The sequence below is a fragment of the Plutella xylostella genome, chromosome 30 (assembly GCF_932276165.1).
Source record: "Plutella xylostella chromosome 30, ilPluXylo3.1, whole genome shotgun sequence".
NCBI classification, from domain to species: Eukaryota; Metazoa; Arthropoda; class Insecta; order Lepidoptera; family Plutellidae; genus Plutella; species Plutella xylostella.
Window position 1 is genome coordinate 2,698,548 of NC_064010.1, and position 20,662 is coordinate 2,719,209.

At 38.3% G+C, this 20,662-nt stretch overlaps 2 protein-coding genes across 2 annotated transcripts; one reads left to right on the forward strand and one right to left on the reverse strand.

Moving 5' to 3' along the window:
* Positions 1-2,455: 2,455 nt before the first annotated feature.
* LOC105386936 (zinc finger protein 155) lies at positions 2,456-3,929 on the reverse strand. Its single transcript, XM_011557589.3, has one exon. It carries the CDS (start codon positions 3,672-3,674, stop codon positions 2,694-2,696), a length of 981 nt encoding a protein of 326 aa, XP_011555891.1. The 5' UTR covers positions 3,675-3,929; the 3' UTR covers positions 2,456-2,693.
* Positions 3,930-10,663: 6,734 nt separating this feature from the next.
* On the forward strand, positions 10,664-18,884 carry LOC105381492 (arginine-hydroxylase NDUFAF5, mitochondrial). The gene is made up of 7 exons (XM_048632087.1): positions 10,664-11,173; positions 11,504-11,655; positions 12,085-12,192; positions 13,471-13,616; positions 16,699-16,882; positions 17,352-17,488; positions 18,738-18,884. The coding sequence occupies exons 1-7, from the start codon at positions 10,882-10,884 to the stop codon at positions 18,796-18,798; spliced, it is 1,080 nt and encodes a 359-aa protein (XP_048488044.1). The 5' UTR covers positions 10,664-10,881; the 3' UTR covers positions 18,799-18,884.
* The last annotated feature ends 1,778 nt before the right edge of the window (positions 18,885-20,662 follow it).

Genomic DNA, 20,662 nt, shown 5'->3' on the forward strand with positions numbered 1-20,662 from the left:
ACGGAAAACCTCACGAAACATCACGTGGGGGAGGGGGGGTCTCGTTAGATATCACGTGTATTAATTTTTTGCCAAAAAGCGCTAGGTATTTCTAAACCGAAATTTTGAACGGCGCAAAAATTTGAACGATTTGTAGTATTACCTTGATTGACTCGCCCGCCGTTGCGTTTCAATTCAAAACGCAATTTTCGTTATATTTTTTCTAGTCAAAAATAGCCTTTACATAGACTCCCAAAAAATACACGTGATCCAAGGGGGGGGAGGGGGGGTTGGTCCCAAACCTCACCAGGCCTGTGTCACTCCGCGCGTGGGCGGCGCTGGCGCCAGCCTGGCGCCTGCCGCTTCGAGTGGGCAAATCTAGTCGGCTGCCGCAAGCGGAAGACGATACACGCGCGCGCGAATTATGAATAGAAAAATGGACATAAAAAGAAAAAAAGCAGCAAAAAGATACTGTGCCGTATTTAATTGCTTAAATACGGATCGTGATCCAAATTTAAATTTTTTTACATTACCAAAAGATGCTGACAGGTAAAACTAATCTAAGTATTTTATTGATTTCTTCTACGTTCCTTATTTGAAATGAAATTAATCCGAACTACAAACCCTTTTTTTCTCCATGTTGAACAAAGTCTATTCCAATATTTTTTTCGTTAAATTATTAAATTTACAGACACAACTACCTTCAAAATGTATTAATGAATCGATTATAAAATGTGCGCTGAGTGGGATTAGTGCTTAACGAAACTAACAAGTTCTGTATCATAATATAAATTATATCCATAATATAAATTATAACGAAAAAAAACATGTTTTCACAAAATTAAATGTTTTAGGTACTTAGATTCATACATATTTTATGTACTTCAAAATATCTTAACTATGAAATTGTCATTGTTTTTACTGGTTATTTCCAATAGAAAAAAAGTTTGGAATAGCTTTGTATTCTAAATTCAAATTATTTTGTTTTAATATCATGACATTCTTTTTACAAACTCAGTCCGTTGCTTAGTAAACGTTGTAGTCTGTGGTGCTGAGGCAACCCTAAGGTGGCTTCTTTTTCAATGCGTATAACCACGTATAACTTATTATGCACCGTAGTCCAGTGAAATAAGGCGCATATTCCCTCAAAAATAAATTGGTAGGTAAGTAAATAAAAACGTGTGCGGCTGGAGCGCGATCTAAATTAGATCTTATTGCTTATGGGATGGAGTCATATTTCTTTGATAGCCATTGCGAAGATGGACTTCTGTACCTGGTACTAGTTATTATTCTGTGACCTCACCAAATATCACCAGGGGGGAGGGGGGGGTCAAAAAATGAGAAAAACGACCTCACGTGATTAATGGACGGCCCCTCACCTGATCTGGGGTCACTCACTGGTGAATGGATTCGGGATCCAATTTTCTTTGCATCATTATTGTTGGATTTTGGAATGATTCGTTTGAGAGGTTGGCAGCCTGGAGAACATTGGGCGCGATAGCCAGCTCAATATTTCTTCGATTCGAACCTGGGACCTTCGGCTTTACACGTTATAGTTGTGCCATGGAAGTAGAAAAAAAGAGTTGTGCATTAGGCCCAGCACACATGCTGAAACGCAACTGCATTTGAATTGATGCCATAGACACCGTTGCCACACACAAAACATACGTCGCAACTAGTTTGAAACCAGTTTTATCTCAAAATTAACTAGTAGTTGCAGTTTCATTGCACTATGTGTGCTGGGCCTTATAGTTGTAACAGCTGTGTACCACTCTTTCGGACTATAATCTGCATGGGGAGTGCGAATTTTTACACCGTTGGATTAGACTTGAATACCTAGCTGTAGGTAGCTTCACTAGCTCTCTGCTCGATCGGCAATCATCATCATCATCAGCCTATGGTTGTCCACTGCCGGACGTAGGCCTCTCCCAAAGCACGCCAATAGATGTGATCTATAGCTTTCCGCATCCAATCATTACTATCAATCAGCCTTCCGCAATTGTCACCCCATCTAGCCGGTGGGCGTCCCACGCACTATGAACGCTTTCGTCTGCCTAGTCGCGGTCTCCACTTGGCAATAAATGATATAAAATAATACCTAATGATTTATGTATAATATCTAACAACCTCAATCACCGCCTCGTATTCGAGAGGCTGTGGGTTCAAGTCCTCGCATGAAAAAAAATACCACGTGCCTCTTACCTCTTACGGTGAACGAAAAACAGCGTGAGGACATCGGACACCTGCACATCCAGATTTATGATACCTACCTAACTATTATAACTTTGAACCAAGCTTAGGAAGGCATCAGCATCAGTCAGGTGCAGTGCACGCACTATCACTCCTGCAGGCAATAGATTAGAACATTTATACTTAAATAATTTACTACGTTAGGGACCCCTAAACACTAAACTACTGAAGAAGGTCTTACCATAATCAATCACAAAGGGGATCCTATTTTAATAAAAACCACTGATTCTCAGTTAGCATAAAAAAGTATAATATGGAAACTAATAATACGAGATACATAATTGTACTTATCAACTACTTATTACAACCTTATTAATTAAGTATTTAACCATTAAACTGCCCCCAAAAATTGTAAATTGCTTTCCATGCCAAAGATTTTGTGTGATCCAATGTATACTGCTTATCAATAGCTTGGCATAGTGGAAGGGCTTCGTGACATATTGATGATATGGTCGGTTAAAAGGTTAATCTGACATGACTTCACTGTCTTCGTCCTCGGGCTCGGCCAGGTCAGGGTGGCAGACTCGGATGTGCAGGTTCAAGTTGATCTTCACAATAAAACTCTTACCGCAAGTCAGGCATTTGTGCGGTCTCTTTACATCATCATCAGTGCTGACCGAGTGCGCTCTCTGCACATGGGTCCGTATCAACGAGGCGTGCATCGTTCGGTCGCACTGCGCACACTTCACGTGACAGTCTATCGGCTGCCCCTCGTGGCTCTGTTTATGCTTCTCCATCGTAATCTTAGACACAAAAAGCTTACCGCAATATTCGCATTTGAAGTTCTTAACTTTAGTATGTTTCTTCATATGAAGTTTAAGGCAATTTTTAGTTGGAAGAGTTTCATCACATTTGGAACACTTGAATTTCTTGATGTCGTTGTGCAGTTGCATATGCAGCTTTAAATAGGCCTGGCCGGTGAAAGTCTTGTTGCAGATCTCGCAGTGGATGGAGCTGTTGGCTGAGTGAGTCTGCATGTGGCTTTTGAGGAACTGTGCGGCCACGAAGGTGCGGTCACAGACCTCGCAGACAAACTTCCTGGCGGCTTGACCCTCGTGCTTGCTGTGATGGATGTCGAGGTGATACTGCGAGTTCACCTTCACGTCGCACTGGTCGCATTTATACTTCCTGCGCTTCTTGGGGACGTCTTTGGGCGAGTCCTGCTGCTCGCTGGACGAGTCCTTGTCGCCGCCGTGGAACTTCTTGTGCAGGATGAGGAACTCCATGCCCTCGAAGGTGAGGTCGCAGATATCGCAGCGGAAGCGTTCAGTCTGCTGCTGCACTTTCATCTCGTAGGTCACGTTAGAGTCCGAAGCGCCGTTGTAAGCCTCGGCGATCTTCTCCCGCTTCACCGACGAGCGGTTGTCGACTTGCTGCTTGTCGTTCGGGTCCATCATGCTTTTCATCCAATGGTCTTGAATTCCTACACCGGATTTGGTCTCCATTTGCAATGCGTCGCTGTACTCATAACACGCTCACCAATATTGATCCGGATTCCACGATGCTTGGTCTCAGGAGCCGTGTAAATAGTAAACAAAGGAGCCGCCGCGCTAATCACTCATCTCTAAACGTTTGTTGATTATGATTGGGCCCGATTTTACAAAATTTTCGTCGTGAATTAGGAAAGCAAGCCTTGTTACAGTACAATAAATTCCAAAAGAGAAGCGATGCGGATTGGTTTTTTTTCAAGCGGTTAATGACAGTGATATTGTTTTTTGTCAATGTTGCCTGTTTTAAATAAATATTTTATTACTTTTCTCTCGCAAAGCTTCTGATTTACAGTTCCTATAAAGATTTTGAAAAGTTTTTAAGATTGCATTTTTATGCAGTAGAAGTAAGCCAATAACATAAGATTTAAAAGATAGAGGAGCAACAAAAATAAAATTATACCTGATTAAAGTATTTTTTCTTTCTGGCAACTTACATTTGACCCGCCAATATTCAAAAATTGTCTATTGAGTTGAGTTTTTATTAGGAAATTATCTCAAAAAGCCATGCATTAATTCAATACTCATAAAATACATTGATTTTTCAAAAGGTGTATAATGAATTTCGGTTAGAATAGGTAGGTAGTGTAGGTACTTAATTAAAACAAAAACCATGGAAGCATTATAGTAGATAAGATAATAATACTTCCAAGATAAAAACAAAAAAAAATAAGGTTATTTCATAAAATTTATTTAGGTACATATTTATAATTAATCTACATAATATTTACAAACTACATAACGTAAAACAACCTTATTTAAGAATTTGCACTTAAAGTACAATATTGCTGAAAATGCACAACTTAAACCTTCTTTCAAAATAAGTTGACTAGTCTTTCAAAGATGGAGAAACATTCTTTCCAAACACATTTTCTTTGTATTTTAATTTTTCCACCTTTGTTGGGTCACCCTGGAGCTCTTCCTCTGTTTGCCTCTCTACCCTTTGGTCTTGTATTGGCTCTGAAAGAAAAACAACCACAATTTAAATTTTCTCGTGCAATCTGCTAAGTTTTTTCATAAATAACACAGTTTAAGGGTAAATTTAATGGTGTTTCTGCAGACCTTGTATAAAAAAGGATAATTTAACAAAAACTTAACGGTTTTGGGCTTATTATAGGGTTTGGATTAGGGTAGATTATTTGAGATTTGAAATACGATGTAATTTTCTTAAAATTACACTGCAGGCACACAATAATTTATCTATTAATCTACCTCTAACTATGGAATGTTATGATATAAATATATTTTATAATTTATTAGAACTCACTATTGAAAGGAGTGTATCTATCAGATAATAAGCTCTCCAGATTGTACCCTATGACGCCGACGACTGCAGCAAAGGGAAGCGTGAGAATTGGAGCATTAGCCCGGAGGAACCGAAGCAAAATGGGCCACATCTGTAAAAATTAAGTTTTTAAAAGCCACTTTCAATTAAAGGCTAGGTCAGACTGGCCATAAGAAGGTTCTATGGCGCGGGGAATGACTATCATGTCATGATAATAGGATCTAAACTTTTTATTTAAATTAACAAAGTTCAGTAGAGAAAGTACTTTTGAGCTAAGAAATTTAAGGTTATAATGCTATAAATTATTGGATAAATTTTATCTTATAAATTTTATTACATATTAGGTATCGGATGAAGTGAACGACTTACGATTAATTATGTAAGTTTAAGTAATAACTTATTAACCAGTTTATTATTTTATTAAAACGATTAAATTTAATAATCTAAAACGTAAACAAGTCTCCGATAACAATTTTTAACACAGAATAGAAAATTAAAATTGTGACAGATTGATAATGTTGTTTGAAGCTCAGAATACTTATATCTTCTTTGGGTATTTGGGGATACGTAAAAATTATATGTTTTTTTTTATTTCATGATTTTTCTGTCTGATATTAAGGTTGGTATACTTATGGTTAAAGATACGAAAATAAGATGACGATTGATAATCTATATTTTATAAATTAAGTAAATTTTTAACAAGATTAATTCAGGCGTACCTGAATAAAGGGTCTTAAAAGATAGATGAAGAACTAATTAGTTCATAGTTCATAGTTCATAGTTATTTATTCATAAACAATATACATTGTGTGTGAATTTTTTAAAACTAACTTAACCTAGGTAGTTACACAATTTAATAAGGTTTTGTGGTATCCAACCTATACTTTACAATATGCAATTAACTTTTTACGATTAATATAATTTGAAAAAGTCATTAAAATAATAATTATACTTAATAGAATTTGTCGAAATTACCAATTTAAATAATTATAATATCATTTCAAGTCAAAATAGATGTAAGTAGGTAGGTACAAAAATTATTAAGTTTCTTATGTAGGTAGGCAGTCACTTAAGATATTCATCTAGACTATAGAAGCACCCCTTCAACAAAAAATCCCTTAGTTTCGTTTTGAAGCTGCTATGGCTAATAAGTATTTTTAAATCGAGTGGCAATTTGTTGAAAACGACCTGGGACTGATATGAGGCAGAATGTTTAATGACTGTAAATTTTGGAACAAACTTTATTGGTAAGTCTTTTCTTCTTGTATTTTCCCTTCGTTTTTTTTCATCTTCACTTTCAATTTCATGTCTGGTTTTGGCTAATCCCATTAGTAACACCAGAATGTAGAGTGAAGGCACCGTCAGTATTTTGAGTCGAGTAAAATGAGGTTTGCAGGATTCAGTTTGAGGTATGCGGACAATAGTGCGAATAGCTCTTTTTTGTAGTATAAATGCTCTTTTTATGTTATAATCGAAACTATTTCCCCAATGTTTAATGCTGTACCTCAATTTTGACTCTACGAGGGCGTAATAAATCATAGTTAGTTGTTCTTCATTGATCTCGTCTCGAAGACTTCTGAGTGCAAAGCACGCCGAGCTCAGAGTACTATCTATTGATTTTAGTTCTGATTTCCAATTCAGTAACGCATCTATATGGACTCCCAGAAATTTCACGGAGTCTACCATGTCAACTTTTTCTCCGTCTAAACTTATATGTAGGCTATCTTTATTTCTAATAGTGGATTTAAATAGTAAAGCACTGGTTTTCGAAGTATTTATTTTTAAATTGTTGGCTTTAAACCATAAACTGAAGTTATCAAGTATGTGATTTAATTTATATTCAAGGGTATCCATGTCTTTTGCCGATAGGATAGCATTAGTATCATCTGCATATACTATTAATTTATCTTCCGGGAAGGATCGCCGGATGTATTCTAATAGGTCATTAGTAAAGATTATAAATAGAATGGGCCCCAACACTGAGCCTTGTGGGACTCCTCGTTTAATATTTACATATTCTGAAGTGGTAGTAACTTCTTTACCATCTACAATATTAGTAATTTCCACAAACTGTTTCCTGTTCTTGAGATAGGATTCAAAAAGCTTTAAGGTTTGATTTCTGACTCCGTAAAATTCAAGCTTTTGCAGAAGTATTTTATGATCTACAAGGTCAAAAGCTGAACTAAGGTCGAGAAAAAGAGCTGCCACCTTTTCTTTGTTATTTATTTTGTGAACTATATCATCTAGAAGCTTGTCTATAGCATCTGTAGTTCCTACACCTCGTCGATAACCAAATTGTCTAGCATTCAGAATGTTATTCATGTTTAGATGTAGGACTAGGCGAGATTTAAGTATTTTTTCGAATATTTTTGAAAGTATGGTTAAGAGAGAGATTGGCCTGTACTTGGATGGGTCAGTTTTTGAGCCTTTTTTGTGTTTTGGCAAGATCTTGGCTATTTTTAGTTGCTCTGGGAATACCCCCTCAAACATGCACGCATTGAAGAAGTTGGATAAGGGAGTTGCGAGAATATCTATATTGTCTTTGATTACCGTTATTGGAACTTCATCGTGACCGCATGATTTTTTATTTTTAAAGCCTACTACTGTCTTTGTAATTTCAGTGGGGGTAGTGGCTCTACAGATCATGTTATCTGATGTTTTTTCATAATTTTCTGAGAGTAGCGCTATTGCCTCGTCAGGATTCACAATCGTGCTGTCATCTTCGAACTTAAATTTATCTGAAAAAATGTTTACTATTTCTTGTGGGAGGTGCACTATCTTATCATTTACTTTTAACAACAGTTCTTCTTTTAGAGATACAGAATTTTTATTTCGGTGTCTATTAACGCAGTTCCAAATTCCTTTGGTTGAGTTCTTCGCTTTTTCTATTTCTGTTTGAACGCCAATTTTTTTGGCTATTTTAATAACCTTTCTGTATATTTTTATATAATTACTGCGATAAGACTTTATGGTAGGGTCACAGCTATTTGTATGTGTAAGTATCCTTTTCATTTTACTCGAGGCTTTAATGCCTTTTGTAGTCCAAGTGATTTTAGTGCCCTTTTTAATTTTTAGTTTTTTTCTCCTTTTTGGAAAGCTCTGTTTGTAGACTTTATTGAAAGTTTCCACGAAACCGGTAGTATTTTTACTATTCCAATTTTCTTTCATGATTTCTTTCCTGAAATTTTCATTGTTTTCTTTAGAGAACGTTCGTCTTACCATAGTGATTGATTCACTGGTATTTTTTTTGGAACCTGAGATGTCAAGTAAAAGATCACAAAAAATTCCAGCGTGTCCATCAGCCAGGCCATTGTGATCTACTACATTCTTTTCCACGTACTCCTCAGGTAGATTAGTAAAGAAATTATCGATGCATGATTCTGAGTCGTTTCGTATGAAAGTTATTTCATTAATTAGGTGTCTGAAATTATAAGATTTTAGTAGAGAGATTAATTCATTTTGTTTTTTACAGTCTATTAGAAGGTCAACATTAAAATCTCCGCATATTATACATTTTTTGTCGAAGAAGTGCTCCAGCATTTTTTCTAGTTGTTCCATGAAAATGTTGAAATTTTCAAGTTCGGGATTACGATAGCAACAAATAATACATAAGTTAGTCTCTAGATCCCTAATACCACAAACTTCAAAGCTCTTATTTTTATATAGTTTTTTACAAATCTTAAGTTCCTCACACTTTCTGTCTTGCAGACCCAGGATGAGAGATCCACCTCTTTTTTTATTACTACGATTGTTATAGCATGCTAAGTTATAATTATTTAGTTGAAATAGATTAATGGAATGATCATACAGAAAATGCTCAGTGAAACAAAGATAGTGTAATTCCTTACTAGAACTTAAGTTATTAAGGTACAGATCAATTTCATCTTTTTTATTACTAATTCCGCATATGTTCTGGTGGAATATACCTAGACTCGGTCTGTTCGAAAAAATGATGCTGTCAGGTCATCTGGTATTTCTTCAACGTGTTTATTGTTGCCTTCTTCATCATAATTTTCATGCATTTTTATTTGTTGGTGTATGCAATTTAATATATTTCGCAGGCCTCTGTTGTTTAGGTGCCCGTGTCCTCTATAAAACATACTATGGTCATAGAGCAGCGTTGTGTTCGAGTCCCATAGGTAGGCATATTCATTTTTGAGCACATCCGAATACAGAAGATGATTAAACAATTCGACTCTTCCGTTAAACATATATTGATGTTGTCCATATTTAAATGTGGGCGTACATATTATTACGTTGGTGTGTTCTATATTTTCTAGCACGTTTCTTATATGTGTTATTAACCCATGATAATTATTGGTTTTTGTAAAATCTTCCTCCCCTATCATGACGATACAGAAATCATCCATTGTGTAACTGGATAGTTTTTTATTCAATCCATTTAGTTGATCTTTGATTCCTGCATACGGTGTTAAAAAATGGCAGAAATCGTAGTCTTTGTCCGTAAATATACTTTTTGCTATGTCGAGAACCACATTTTTTATATTGCAGGTCAGTAAGCATATTTTAGTCTTCTGTGATTTTTTCTTTGTTACTAGGTTAGGTTGATTTTTCACTGTGCATGATGTAGATTGTGTCATTGGTTCAGCAATTTTGGTTTGATTTATTGTAGGTGGCTCTTTATTCTGTTCTTCGTGTGTTGCCCCGGATGAGCAAGGTTTAGGACTATACGATGTAGTAGTTAATTGCGATTTTAAAGATTGTCCTCTTTTTTTCTTCGGAGTGACGCAGTCATTTTTTAGACTGTCTGTTATTTTTTTGCACAGATCATTCTTTTTTTGCAAGTCATCTATTTGTTTTTTAAGCTGTTCATTCTCTAAATTTAAATTAGCAATTTCATTATGTGCAATTTTTAGTTCATTTGTTAAACGTTTAATCTCATTCTTAGAGCGATATTTTTCTTCGTCTTCTTCGTCTGTAAGCTCAGGCATGCTGTTGGTGGAGACATCTATCGTATTTTTAGATGTACTACTTTCATCGTCTGTCACCTGTGTTTCCGATTGTGTTCGTTTTTTATTACGAATGGTTATGTTACCAAAGAAATTCATGTCTGATAAAGAACAAATTAATATTTACGAAGAAAAAGTAGTCGGTGTTTTATGGAGGCTCGAACCAGCGCCCTTTAGCGCCTTGAAGTCTCAAAAAGCTAACACCTTAACGGCTGGACCACTCGGTCAGTTAAATATACTAGTGAATTTTGTGATGTGTATGTAGCAAAAGATGATATGAACTTAGATTCCGTTAGTGGACTTTGCCCTTTTGATATGATAGCACTACTAACAACAGGAACAGGGTTTGAGAACTATATTTTCACTATTTATCACTTTTGTCACTTATTTCTGATCGTGAAATGAATATTCATAATTTATTTATCCACTTAGCCCACTTAGTTTAGTTTTGGGTCATGTAATTACTTTCTTGTTGTTTATTTCACATAGCTATTAGAAATTCCGTTAGATAACACTTGCACGGGTTAATTGTTCACTATTGACTGTTTAGTAACACTTTTAATAACTTTTAAATGAAGTTTTCTATTTTTAAAAACCATTTGAAAAAAATTAGCGTAACAAGTTAACTGTACTTGACGACGGTGGCGCCATCTATCCATTATAATTAAGTAATCCTAGCATAGACTTAGTATATACTAAGTCTATGAATCCTAGGCTTTCCATTTATAGTTGTGAGGAGGTACCTACGGAACCCAACGTTCGTTTTTACTACATAGACAAGCAAGACCAATGAGTTTTTATGTGTTGTCAAAATCAGCTGGCTTGTAAATGTCAAATTTGAAATATCAAATCAAATCAAACCTAAAATAACCTAAAACATTCAATAGTAAATTAAAGTTTTCAAAAAAACATGTTACAAACAACTCGATTTAAGCTACTAAGCAAGCTGTTACAAGATGCGTCGCTGCTTCGCGAAACACACAGAATGTTACAGCGAAACAAAGCGACAAAAACCAAGACGGCCAGCTCTGTTTACCGGACTATGAACATTTTCGATAGGAAAGCCAAGATACTGCAGAGGGAAAGGGCGGCACGGTCTGAGAACTACCACCTGGCTGAGTACATTAAGGAGGAGGTGGGATGGAGGACGGCTGACAGAGTCTTCGATATAAAGAGGACTTTTAATAATGCTGTGGAACTGGGTATGTTTTGATTCTCCTGTATTCTATTCTATTCTGTGTCTAAAGTCTTGCTGGTTCGTGGGTTTACTCTTAAGGATAGGTATGTAGGTTCCTCACAATGTTTTCCTTCACTGTTCTTATGTGATGGGATGGTGTAAATTGTACTTAAATACCAAAGAACTGATCAACTTTCAAACTATCTGCACCAGATATTTATGTATTTCCTCTTTAATCTATTAATTTTTGTAATACATCACTGTATAGCAAACTTACATATCTTATCTTATAGCTGGTAAACTGCTGGTGTTCCTTATTTAAATAAATAAATAGCAATTTGCACAACTATTCCAGGTGCAGCTCGAGGGTATGTCTCGAGACACTTCACACCGGATAGTGTGACCAAGGTGACGCTCTGTGACACCTCGCAGACTCACCTGGACAAGGCTATAGTTGGTGATGGAGTCGAGTTCACTAAGCTGGTCATGGATGAGGAGAATATTGATGTAAGTTGTATTTTATATTAGAAAAATTCTAAATAGTATACAACATGTATGGTCAGCTGCATAAGTAGCTATACACTTTGGTACCTTGTCAAACTGACTACAGTCATAACAAACCGTCAATGTTTGAATAGGTAGTTTGTGAGTTTGACAAGGTACAGAAGTGTACAGCTACTTATGCAGTTGACTGCACTTACCTATGATAAAAAGTGGCTCAATGTGAAGTTATTTGATTATACACGTCACTATTCACATATTATATCAAGTTCTCTATACCCTATTCCACATTAATAAATTTGTACATAGGTGGAATACCATTCTCTAGTAGTTTACGGTGGCATTCAGAAATAAAAATAATAGGTAGAGCAATAAGCTGAGAGGACTGTGATGTAGTATTCATAGATCTCATAAATAGTTTTTTTTCATTTCCAGTTACCCGACAACAGTGTGGACTTGCTAGTGTCGTCTCTGTGCCTGCACTGGGTCAACGACCTGCCCGGCTGCTTCGACCGAGTCATGAAGTGCCTTAAGCCAGATGGCGTAAGTATAGTTTACATGAATACATATTAGCCTACCACCATTTCACAAAAGTTCTGTCTCTATGGAGAAGAAATGGCAAAAGAAACTCCTCTCGTATTTTATGTATACAGGCCTAATGTCTATGTGCTTATAGGGGGTTCCGCTCATCTCGCATAATCTTTATTGACCAAAACTCATTTCGCATAACTCGTATGGTCTAAACTTTTTTGGCTGAACCATCACTTTGCCAAGACTTATGTGGCATAAGGCTCGTTTCGTCTAAAACTCTTTAGGCACAATCTTTGAACACCTAAGTTTCGTTTGCTCAAATTTATGTTCGTCTATACCTATGTATAATCTTGTTTCTCCTAATGTTATCTTAATAAATAATATATTAAGTATGTAGTAAATGTACAAATTGTGGTATTTTTCTCCTACATCCCGAAAATCACGATATTGTATGATCAAAAAATCGAAAGTTAACGACCATTATAATTATTACAAACCCCATGAGATCGAAACCTAAAAATAGGTGCGACGACGAGCAAAGCGAGGAGGAGCGTGTTAGGTGCACATGTTCATCAAAACCAAAGCGGAGCGAAGCGAAGCGGAGCGGAGCGTTTTCCAAACAGCGGAAACAATACAAGGCACCAGTTTGCGCTATGTAGGGAGACGCTCCGTCAAAGTTAAAGCCAAACGAATATTATTACTTTGTATAAATCTATGCCATAGCATTATTAGGCTATTCAAGATTTGGCCATACCATTATTAGGCTAAACAATGTTATGCGAAATAACTTTTTACTAAACGAGATTTATGCCATACGATTTTCGGCGTAACGAGACTTTGACGAAACGTTACTATGCAATACGAGATTAGGCAAATAAATCTTATGCCAAAAAAGGTAGAACCGCTTATAGGACACCATCAAGTTACCTGTTCCACAGATACTGTCCAGCACACTCTTGCATTCACCAAAATCTTACTGGCTAATCGTTTCTCCACAGCAAAATGCCGTCTATCTAGCCCATGTGTATCTATTGTCAATGACATAATAATCAATGAGCCGATGGTCCCGGGTTCGATTCCCGGCTGGGGCAGATATTTGTTTAAACACAGATATTTGTTCTCGGGTCTCGGGTCGCCCCCTATTAAATTGGGACTAACATAACACTCTGGCGAAAAGTGGGTGCAGCAATGCACCTCTGCCTACCCCGCAAGGGAGTACATTAGTACAAGGCGTGAGTGCGTGTTTTTTTTTTTCATAATAATGAAGAAGGCTATATTTTCTGCCTGCAGGTATTCATGGCGTGTGTCTTCGGCGGAGACACCTTACTGGAGCTCCGTCAGAGCCTCCAGCTGGCAGGGGCGGAGCGCCTGGGCGGCTGGCACCAGCACGTGTCGCCCTTCACGCAGATACGAGACGTGGGCGGCCTGCTCAACGCGTGAGCTAGTTTTAAGTGTCATTTTGGCGGCCATTTTGTTTTAACTGTCATTTAAGCGGCCATGTTGTTTCAATTGTCATTTAAGCGTTCATTTTGTTTTAACTGTCATTTTAAGTTGGCCGCCTTTTTGGTTACGTCTTCGTTAGTGACAAACTAATAGCCGGTGGCCATTTTGTTCCTAGTGTCTACCGACGGACATTTTGGATTTAAAAATGGCAGCTTCTTATTGCGCTATTCGTAGGTCGTACTTCCTTGTCTACTCCCGTTTATGTAGCGGCCGCCAAATTCCTATAGTTTCTTTATGCATCTATTCTAGCAGCTATTTAGCCGCATATAGAGCGTATTACAGCCATTTTATTTCTAGCGGCCATTATGGTTATTTAGCTACTAGAGTTGAAGCCGTCATTTGTTTGGACAAAAGTTAGTGCGTTCGTATTTTTCCATAGTGTTTTCCCCAACCACCCTCCGCGAGGCGGTAGGTAGGCGGTGCCTCGCTGCCGCAGCCCGGCAGAGCCTGCAGCCGGCGGGGCGGGGCGCCTGGGCGGCTGGCACCAGCACGTGTCGCCCTTCACGCAGATACGAGACGTGGGCGGCCTGCTCAACGCGTGAGCTTGTTTTATTGTCATTTTGGCGGCCATTTTGTTTTTATGACAATTTCGAGTTGCCCGCCATTTTGCTTATTTGAGAATGAATTTCAGTTACTTACATTAAAAAATTACGGATTCTCATTGAGCTCTCGTATAGGTCCTTCTTCCTTGTTAGCGGCCGCGATTTCCTGTAGTTTCTTTATGTATAGCAGGATTAGCAGGTATTTAGCCGAATTTACAGCGTATTACTGCCATTTTGTGTCTGGCGGCCATTTTGGTTATTTACCTAGTCGTAACAGTAATTTATTTAACCAAAGGTTAGTGCGTTCATATGTCTCCATAGCCTTTCCCCAACCACCCTCCGCTAGGCGGTAGGCAGGCGGTGCCTCGCTGCTGCAGCCCGGCAGAGCCTGCAGCTGGCGGGGGGAGCGCCTGGGCGGAGGCACCAGCACGTGTCGCCCTTCACGCAGATACGAGACGTGGGCGGCCTGCTCAACGCGTGAGTCGTCGCCATGTTGTTTAACTGTCATTCAGGCCGCCATTTTGTTTTAACTGTCATTTTAAGTTGCCCGCCTTTTTGATTACGGAATTGTAAGTGACAAGCTAATTGCCGGCGGCCATTTTGTTGCCAACTGTCATTTTGCGTTCTGCCGCCATTTTTGATTCAGTTACATTACATTTAAAAATGGCGCTCCTCATTGCGCTATTATTCGTAGGTCCTTCTTCCGTATCTACTCCTGTTTATGTAGCAGCTGCCATTTTCCTATATTATCTTTTTCTAACCTAATCTAAAGCAGGTATTTAGCTGAATTAAGAGCGTATTGCAGCCATTTGGTGTCTAGAGGTCATTTTGGTTATTTAGCTACTAAAGACAACTCTAGTAGCTAAATAACGGCTACAAAGCCGTCATTTGTTGGGTCAAAAGTAAGTACGTTGTAGTTTTTGCACTCAATCCTCCGCTAGGCGGTGCCTCGCTGCTGCAGCCCGGCAGAGCCTGCAGCTGGCGGGGGGAGCGCCTGGGCGGAGGCACCAGCACGTGTCGCCCTTCACGCAGATACGCGACGTGGACGTGAGCTTGTTTTAATTGTCATTTTGGCGGCCATTTTGATTTAGGTTTTATATGTCAGTCGGCGGCCATTTTGTCGCCATCTGTCATTCTGTGTGAGGCTGCCATAATGGATTCGGTTACATTTGAAAATGGCGGCACGTTTCATGCTCTGTCCTAAGAGGTCTTTATTCCTTGTCTATTGCCATTTATGTAAGTACCGCAATTTTTCAATTGTTTATTATAGCAGATATTTAGCCGTATTTAGTGCACTTTTTAGTACCAACCGCCATATTGTTTACCCCCATGCCATTTTGTAACAACCCTCCTTTCACCCGCAGTGCAGGTTTCAATCTCCAAACAGTGGACAGCGACACAATGACAGTGTGGTACCCGTCCGCGTGGCATGTCATGAACGACCTGAGGATCCTTGATAATAAATACGGCTAATTAACAGACAGAATTAGCCGTATTTAGCGCGATTTATAGTCACTATGTACTATTATGAATTCGGCGGCCATGTTGTTTTTCTCAGCCATTTTGTTTACAGCTTCATAATCGCCCCTTTTTCTTCTAGAGCGGGTTTCACTCTCCAAACAGTGGACAGTGACACGATGACAGTGTGGTACCCGTCCGCGTGGCACATCATGAACGACCTGCGAGGGACCTGTCATGAGAGACAGCTGCGGATAAATACTGCTTATTAACTGAGCTAGCCGCATTTATCGCGTCTTCTTGCGAAATTTATAGACATTTTGCGTTATTTATAGCCATTTTGCGGTCAGCGGCCATCTTGTGTTTGCAACCATTTAGGTTACAGCTATAGATTATAGAACCTATATACGGTAAAGCCGCCATTTTAGTTACTTAACTGTTACAATTTAGATTTCTGGCGGCCATTTTGTTTTCCTCATCCTTCAGATTTCATAACAGCCTCCTTCTTTTTTCTTCTAGGGCGGGTTTCACCCTCCAGACAGTGGACAGTGACACGATGACAGTGTGGTGCCTGTCCGCGTGGCACGTCATGAATGACATGAGAGCGCTGGGCGAGAGCAACGCCGTTCTACAGAGGCCGCTGTCGATAAATACGGCTTTTTAACTGAATGAGCCGCATTTATCCCACTCTTTAGTTATTTAGCGCGCTTTATATACATTTTGCGTTTGGCAGCCATGTTGTTGTTTTTGCAACCATTTTTAAGTTTAATCTAAAGACTACAGCCGGACATACCCGCCGCCATTTTAGTAAATTAAACGAAATAACCTTGGTTACCGGCGGTAATTTTATTATCCGCCGCCATTTTGAAAACCCCAATAAATACGGCTAACGGACAGAATTAGCCGTATTTAGCGCGATTTATAATCACTGCTATTATGAGTTCGGAAGCCATTTTGTTTTTCTCCGCCATTTTGTTTACAACTCGATTTTATAACGCTACCCTTTTTCTTCTAGGGCGGGTTTCACTCTCCAGACAGTGGACAGTGACACGATGACAGTGTGGTACCCGTCGGCGTGGCACGTCATGAATGACATGCGGGCGCTGGGCGAGGCCAACGCCGTTCTACAGAGGCCGTTGAGGATCAGCAAGGATGTGCAGTTTGCCGCCGCCGCTATTTATGATGAGATGTATGGGAAGGTTAGTGGAGTTTTGTGTTTTTTTACTGTGGTTGGTGGATGATGAGTTGTGCTTTGGGGTTCTGTAAAAGAATGCATGACGAAAGGCTTTGTCAAATAGGACCCTTTACTAGCGCTCTTCCACGCGTCCTGTTTGACAAAGTCTTGAAGGTCTAAGGAAATCGGAATCTAGAGAAGGTCTAAGTTTATCGACTGATCACAAAATCTGCAAGCTGAAGTAGCATTTCAGCTAGCTCCTTTCTGCCAAAAAACTGATGATTACTGATCCCAAAATAATGCAACACTCTTTTTGGCCTTTTTTATTCCAGCCACCATTGGCAATTTGTAAGAAGTCGTCAGTCCAGCGGGCTGGAGGCCTTCCCATATTTAGTCTATATGTATTATGTTCGTGGTTCTCACTTACGAATCATTAACTACCCCAATATGTCGATCAACCCTTTTCTTCTTTCTCACTCTTGATTTTTCCTCAGGAGTTCCCAGAGCGTCAATCTCGTGGTGTACCAGCTACCTTCCATATCCTCAACTTCCTCGGCTGGAAGCCAGACCCCGCCCAGCCCCAGCCGCTGCAGCGAGGCACAGGGGAACTGTCTCTGAAGGATTTGCACAGGTTTGTATAGAATCTCCTCCATTTGTATGGTACCCTTGGTACTTTGCATGAGAAATAAAAGTTGTGTTGTGCAAAAACGGATGCACAGATTTGGAGGTTTGGTACAAAGGTAGTTTATGATCTGGACTGCATTAAAGTTGGTCAAAAATGCTGAAAAGATTTGGATGAACTTTGCGAACTACTACTTCTATCGTGTAAATGCACTAAGCTAACTTCCTCCAGTGTTTTGCTACTCTTATTGCGAGATCATTGGCCTTCACTTTATGTGCACCAAGAACAAAAATTACTTAAAAACAAAACTTAAAAATAAAACAGTACAAAGAGGCGGCCTTATTGCTTATTGCTTATAACAATAGCCTGGATGAGAACAAGATCCCCAGTGGATTTCCATAAAAAGCCCCTCAAAACTCCCATATAGGTACCCTCTGAATTACTGGTTGATAAGTTATCTATTTTTAACCGACTTCAAAAAAAGGAGGAGGTTCTCAATTCGTCGGGATCTTTTTTTTTTTTATATTTTTTTTTATGTATGTTCACCGATTACTCCGCCGTTTATGGACCGATTTTGAAAATTCTTTTTTTGTTGTATTGCATTGAGCTCCCAGGTGGTCCCATTTTTTTTTCAGAATTTTAGTTCACCCCCAAGGGTGGGTAAAGGGGTAAAAACAGGGTATGAATTTCCATTTTGGGCACATATTAAGCGATTCTAATGAAATTAAGAACGTAAATATAGTTCTTATAACAAAAAAATATGATGGTGACCTTGAGCTGATCTGATGATGGAAACGGAAGGCAGTCAAGGGAACTCCTCAACGGTATATAGCAACTACCTCGAGTTTAGGCTTGAATGATTCGTATTGATTAGTAGGACTTTTTGGAATCATTTGCATCTTACTTTTGATTAAAAATTATTGCAAATAAACTAAAAACTATAAAATAAAATAATAATTAAAAAAATTAAAAAACCGACTTCAAAAAACCACTAAAATGTAAGAAATAATTTAAGGTTTACACAAATTATATGTGACAGTACAAATATACCTAAGCAGGAACTGTTCTTTTTTGAAGTTGGTGCCATATTTCTTCAGATTACTTTGTCACCGCACCAACATCAAAAAAGAACAGTTCCTGCTTAGGTATATATTTGTACTGTCACATATAATTTGTGTAAACCTTAAATTATTTCTTACATTTTAGTGGTTTTTTGAAGTCGGTTTTTTATCCATCTTAATTTTTGTTTTATTCACAGAATCGACGAGATTATAACAGACACGAAGAAGATAAAATTGACCGACGAAGACTTGAAGTAAAGTTTTTTTGTTAGGAAGAAGAAAAAATACATATTATTTTATTTAATTATTGTAAATAGTAGGCAAAGCAATGTAATATTAATTAGGTTGGTTTTTAAATAAATAGTAAAAAGCATTTTTTGTTTTTTTTGTTACGTTTTTGCTATTTATAGGCTGTATTTCATTCCAGCTTTTCCACGTTCCACATCAGTGGCAGTTTCTAGTTTGCGTTTTTAAGTTTATTTGTTACTTTCTCACGGGAAAACGGTAAGTATAATAGGTACCTACCTACGCAGGAAGTTTACACACTGGACACACATAGGCTGTTTTTATCCCGGAAATCCCACGGGAAAATCTTTTATGGCGAAGTGTAGCTCTCGGAATAAAATGGTAAGTTTTAATAGAAGAGTTTTTTTAAAAATATTTATGCAGCGCAACATTCTCAGTCCTTGCTCTACCTCATATAGCCACTATCGGCCACGACAGTCGTCACTCGCCAGTTTAACTTCCCAGTCCAGGATCGGCCGAGAATACTGTCTTGCCACTCTATTCGGTTGGTGTAACAAGGGTAGGCGGTTCTTACACTGCCACGAATAACCTTGCAAGTTACGTGAATGTCCGAACGCTCCGTTTGTATAGAAAACACGCACAGTCCAACACACAGAAAACGCATCTAAAGCGTGATGTGGGGCAGTGTGAGAACCGCCTAAACTATGTTTCAGTAACTACCCTAACTTTATTTTTATGCTTTTCTAAATTAATATCTTTGAATCCCAGACCCAAATAGAGTTTATAGAGCTATGAATAGATTGAATTTAGAACTGGCGGCGCCGACTTCCAATCTTAGGTATTGATTGTTGCTAATTGTGACTTTTAGCTTAGACCTAAAATATCTTCTAGCGTTTATTATGGAGATTCCCATTAAGTATATTAAGGGTAGGTATGTAATGATTTGAATACACTTGATATCCACCTATGTAGATAGATAATCTCAAAGTTTTAAAAACTCTTGTGTAGGTATACGGAGTTAAGTAAATCAAATTTAAATCGATCGAAAAACACTTCTATCAAACTTTTTTCGATGGCAAAAATAATCATAAGACGAAAGAATAACAATACTATAACAGGGCCCTGTAGAATGACAGCCTGATAGATTGATTTAAGTACTTACATTGGCTCTACTCGGTCCTAACTCCTAACACAGCCAGAGTCCAAAGTATTTATTTCGTAGCTACGCTTCCACAGACAGATACACAAACACACATCCACGTTAAAATTATAACACCTCTCTTTTAGTGTCGGAGTTAAAAAAAAAGTGTACATAAGATGAGCTGGCCCGAGTCAGGTAGGTACCTATAGTAGGTATACCTAATGATTGCTGCGGTCTAGAAGCCTAAGTATAATGTAAAGTAGGTTTTAGATGAGTCCTGCGGTTTCTTTTAGGGCCTAATTTCGTTGTGGTCGGCGGTGTCTAGGTCATAGAGTAATAGGATGGATTACTAAAAGTAGGTAAGGATATCTACCTATATCTACTTACCTGAAAGCCTGAAAGTACTAACCACGACTCTATCTTGTTGGATTAATCGTACCAATCCCATGACAGCTCGTTATAACGTTGTTTGTAGGCTACATGGAAGTAATAAGTACTTACGTACAACAAGTACTTATAGGCTATAGATAGTGCCCCCCAGAACCGAAATGAGAGATTAGCACATAGTCACAGACATATATACAGGGTGGGCCAGTGAAAAGTTTAAATTTAAAAAATTCACAGACAAAAAACTATAAGAAATATTTCAAAAAATCTTTTTTGAATATAACGTTATTAAAATTAAAATTAAAATTTCCACTCTCGTTTGGAAGAATGCCGAAGTCGCGACGGTGG

What these genes read in the sequence shown, in the direction of transcription:
- LOC105386936 (XM_011557589.3), bottom strand. Translation starts at nt 3,674, where the DNA reads ATGGAGACCAAATCCGGTGTAGGAATTCAAGACCATTGGATGAAAAGC.
- LOC105381492 (XM_048632087.1), top strand. Translation starts at nt 10,882, where the DNA reads ATGTTACAAACAACTCGATTTAAGCTACTAAGCAAGCTGTTACAAGAT. An exon ending in TGGATGAGGAGAATATTGAT is followed by an intron (nt 11,656 to 12,084) that starts GTAAGTTGTATT and finishes TTTCATTTCCAG; the next exon opens with TTACCCGACAACAGTGTGGA. An exon ending in ATGATGAGATGTATGGGAAG is followed by an intron (nt 16,883 to 17,351) that starts GTTAGTGGAGTT and finishes ATTTTTCCTCAG; the next exon opens with GAGTTCCCAGAGCGTCAATC.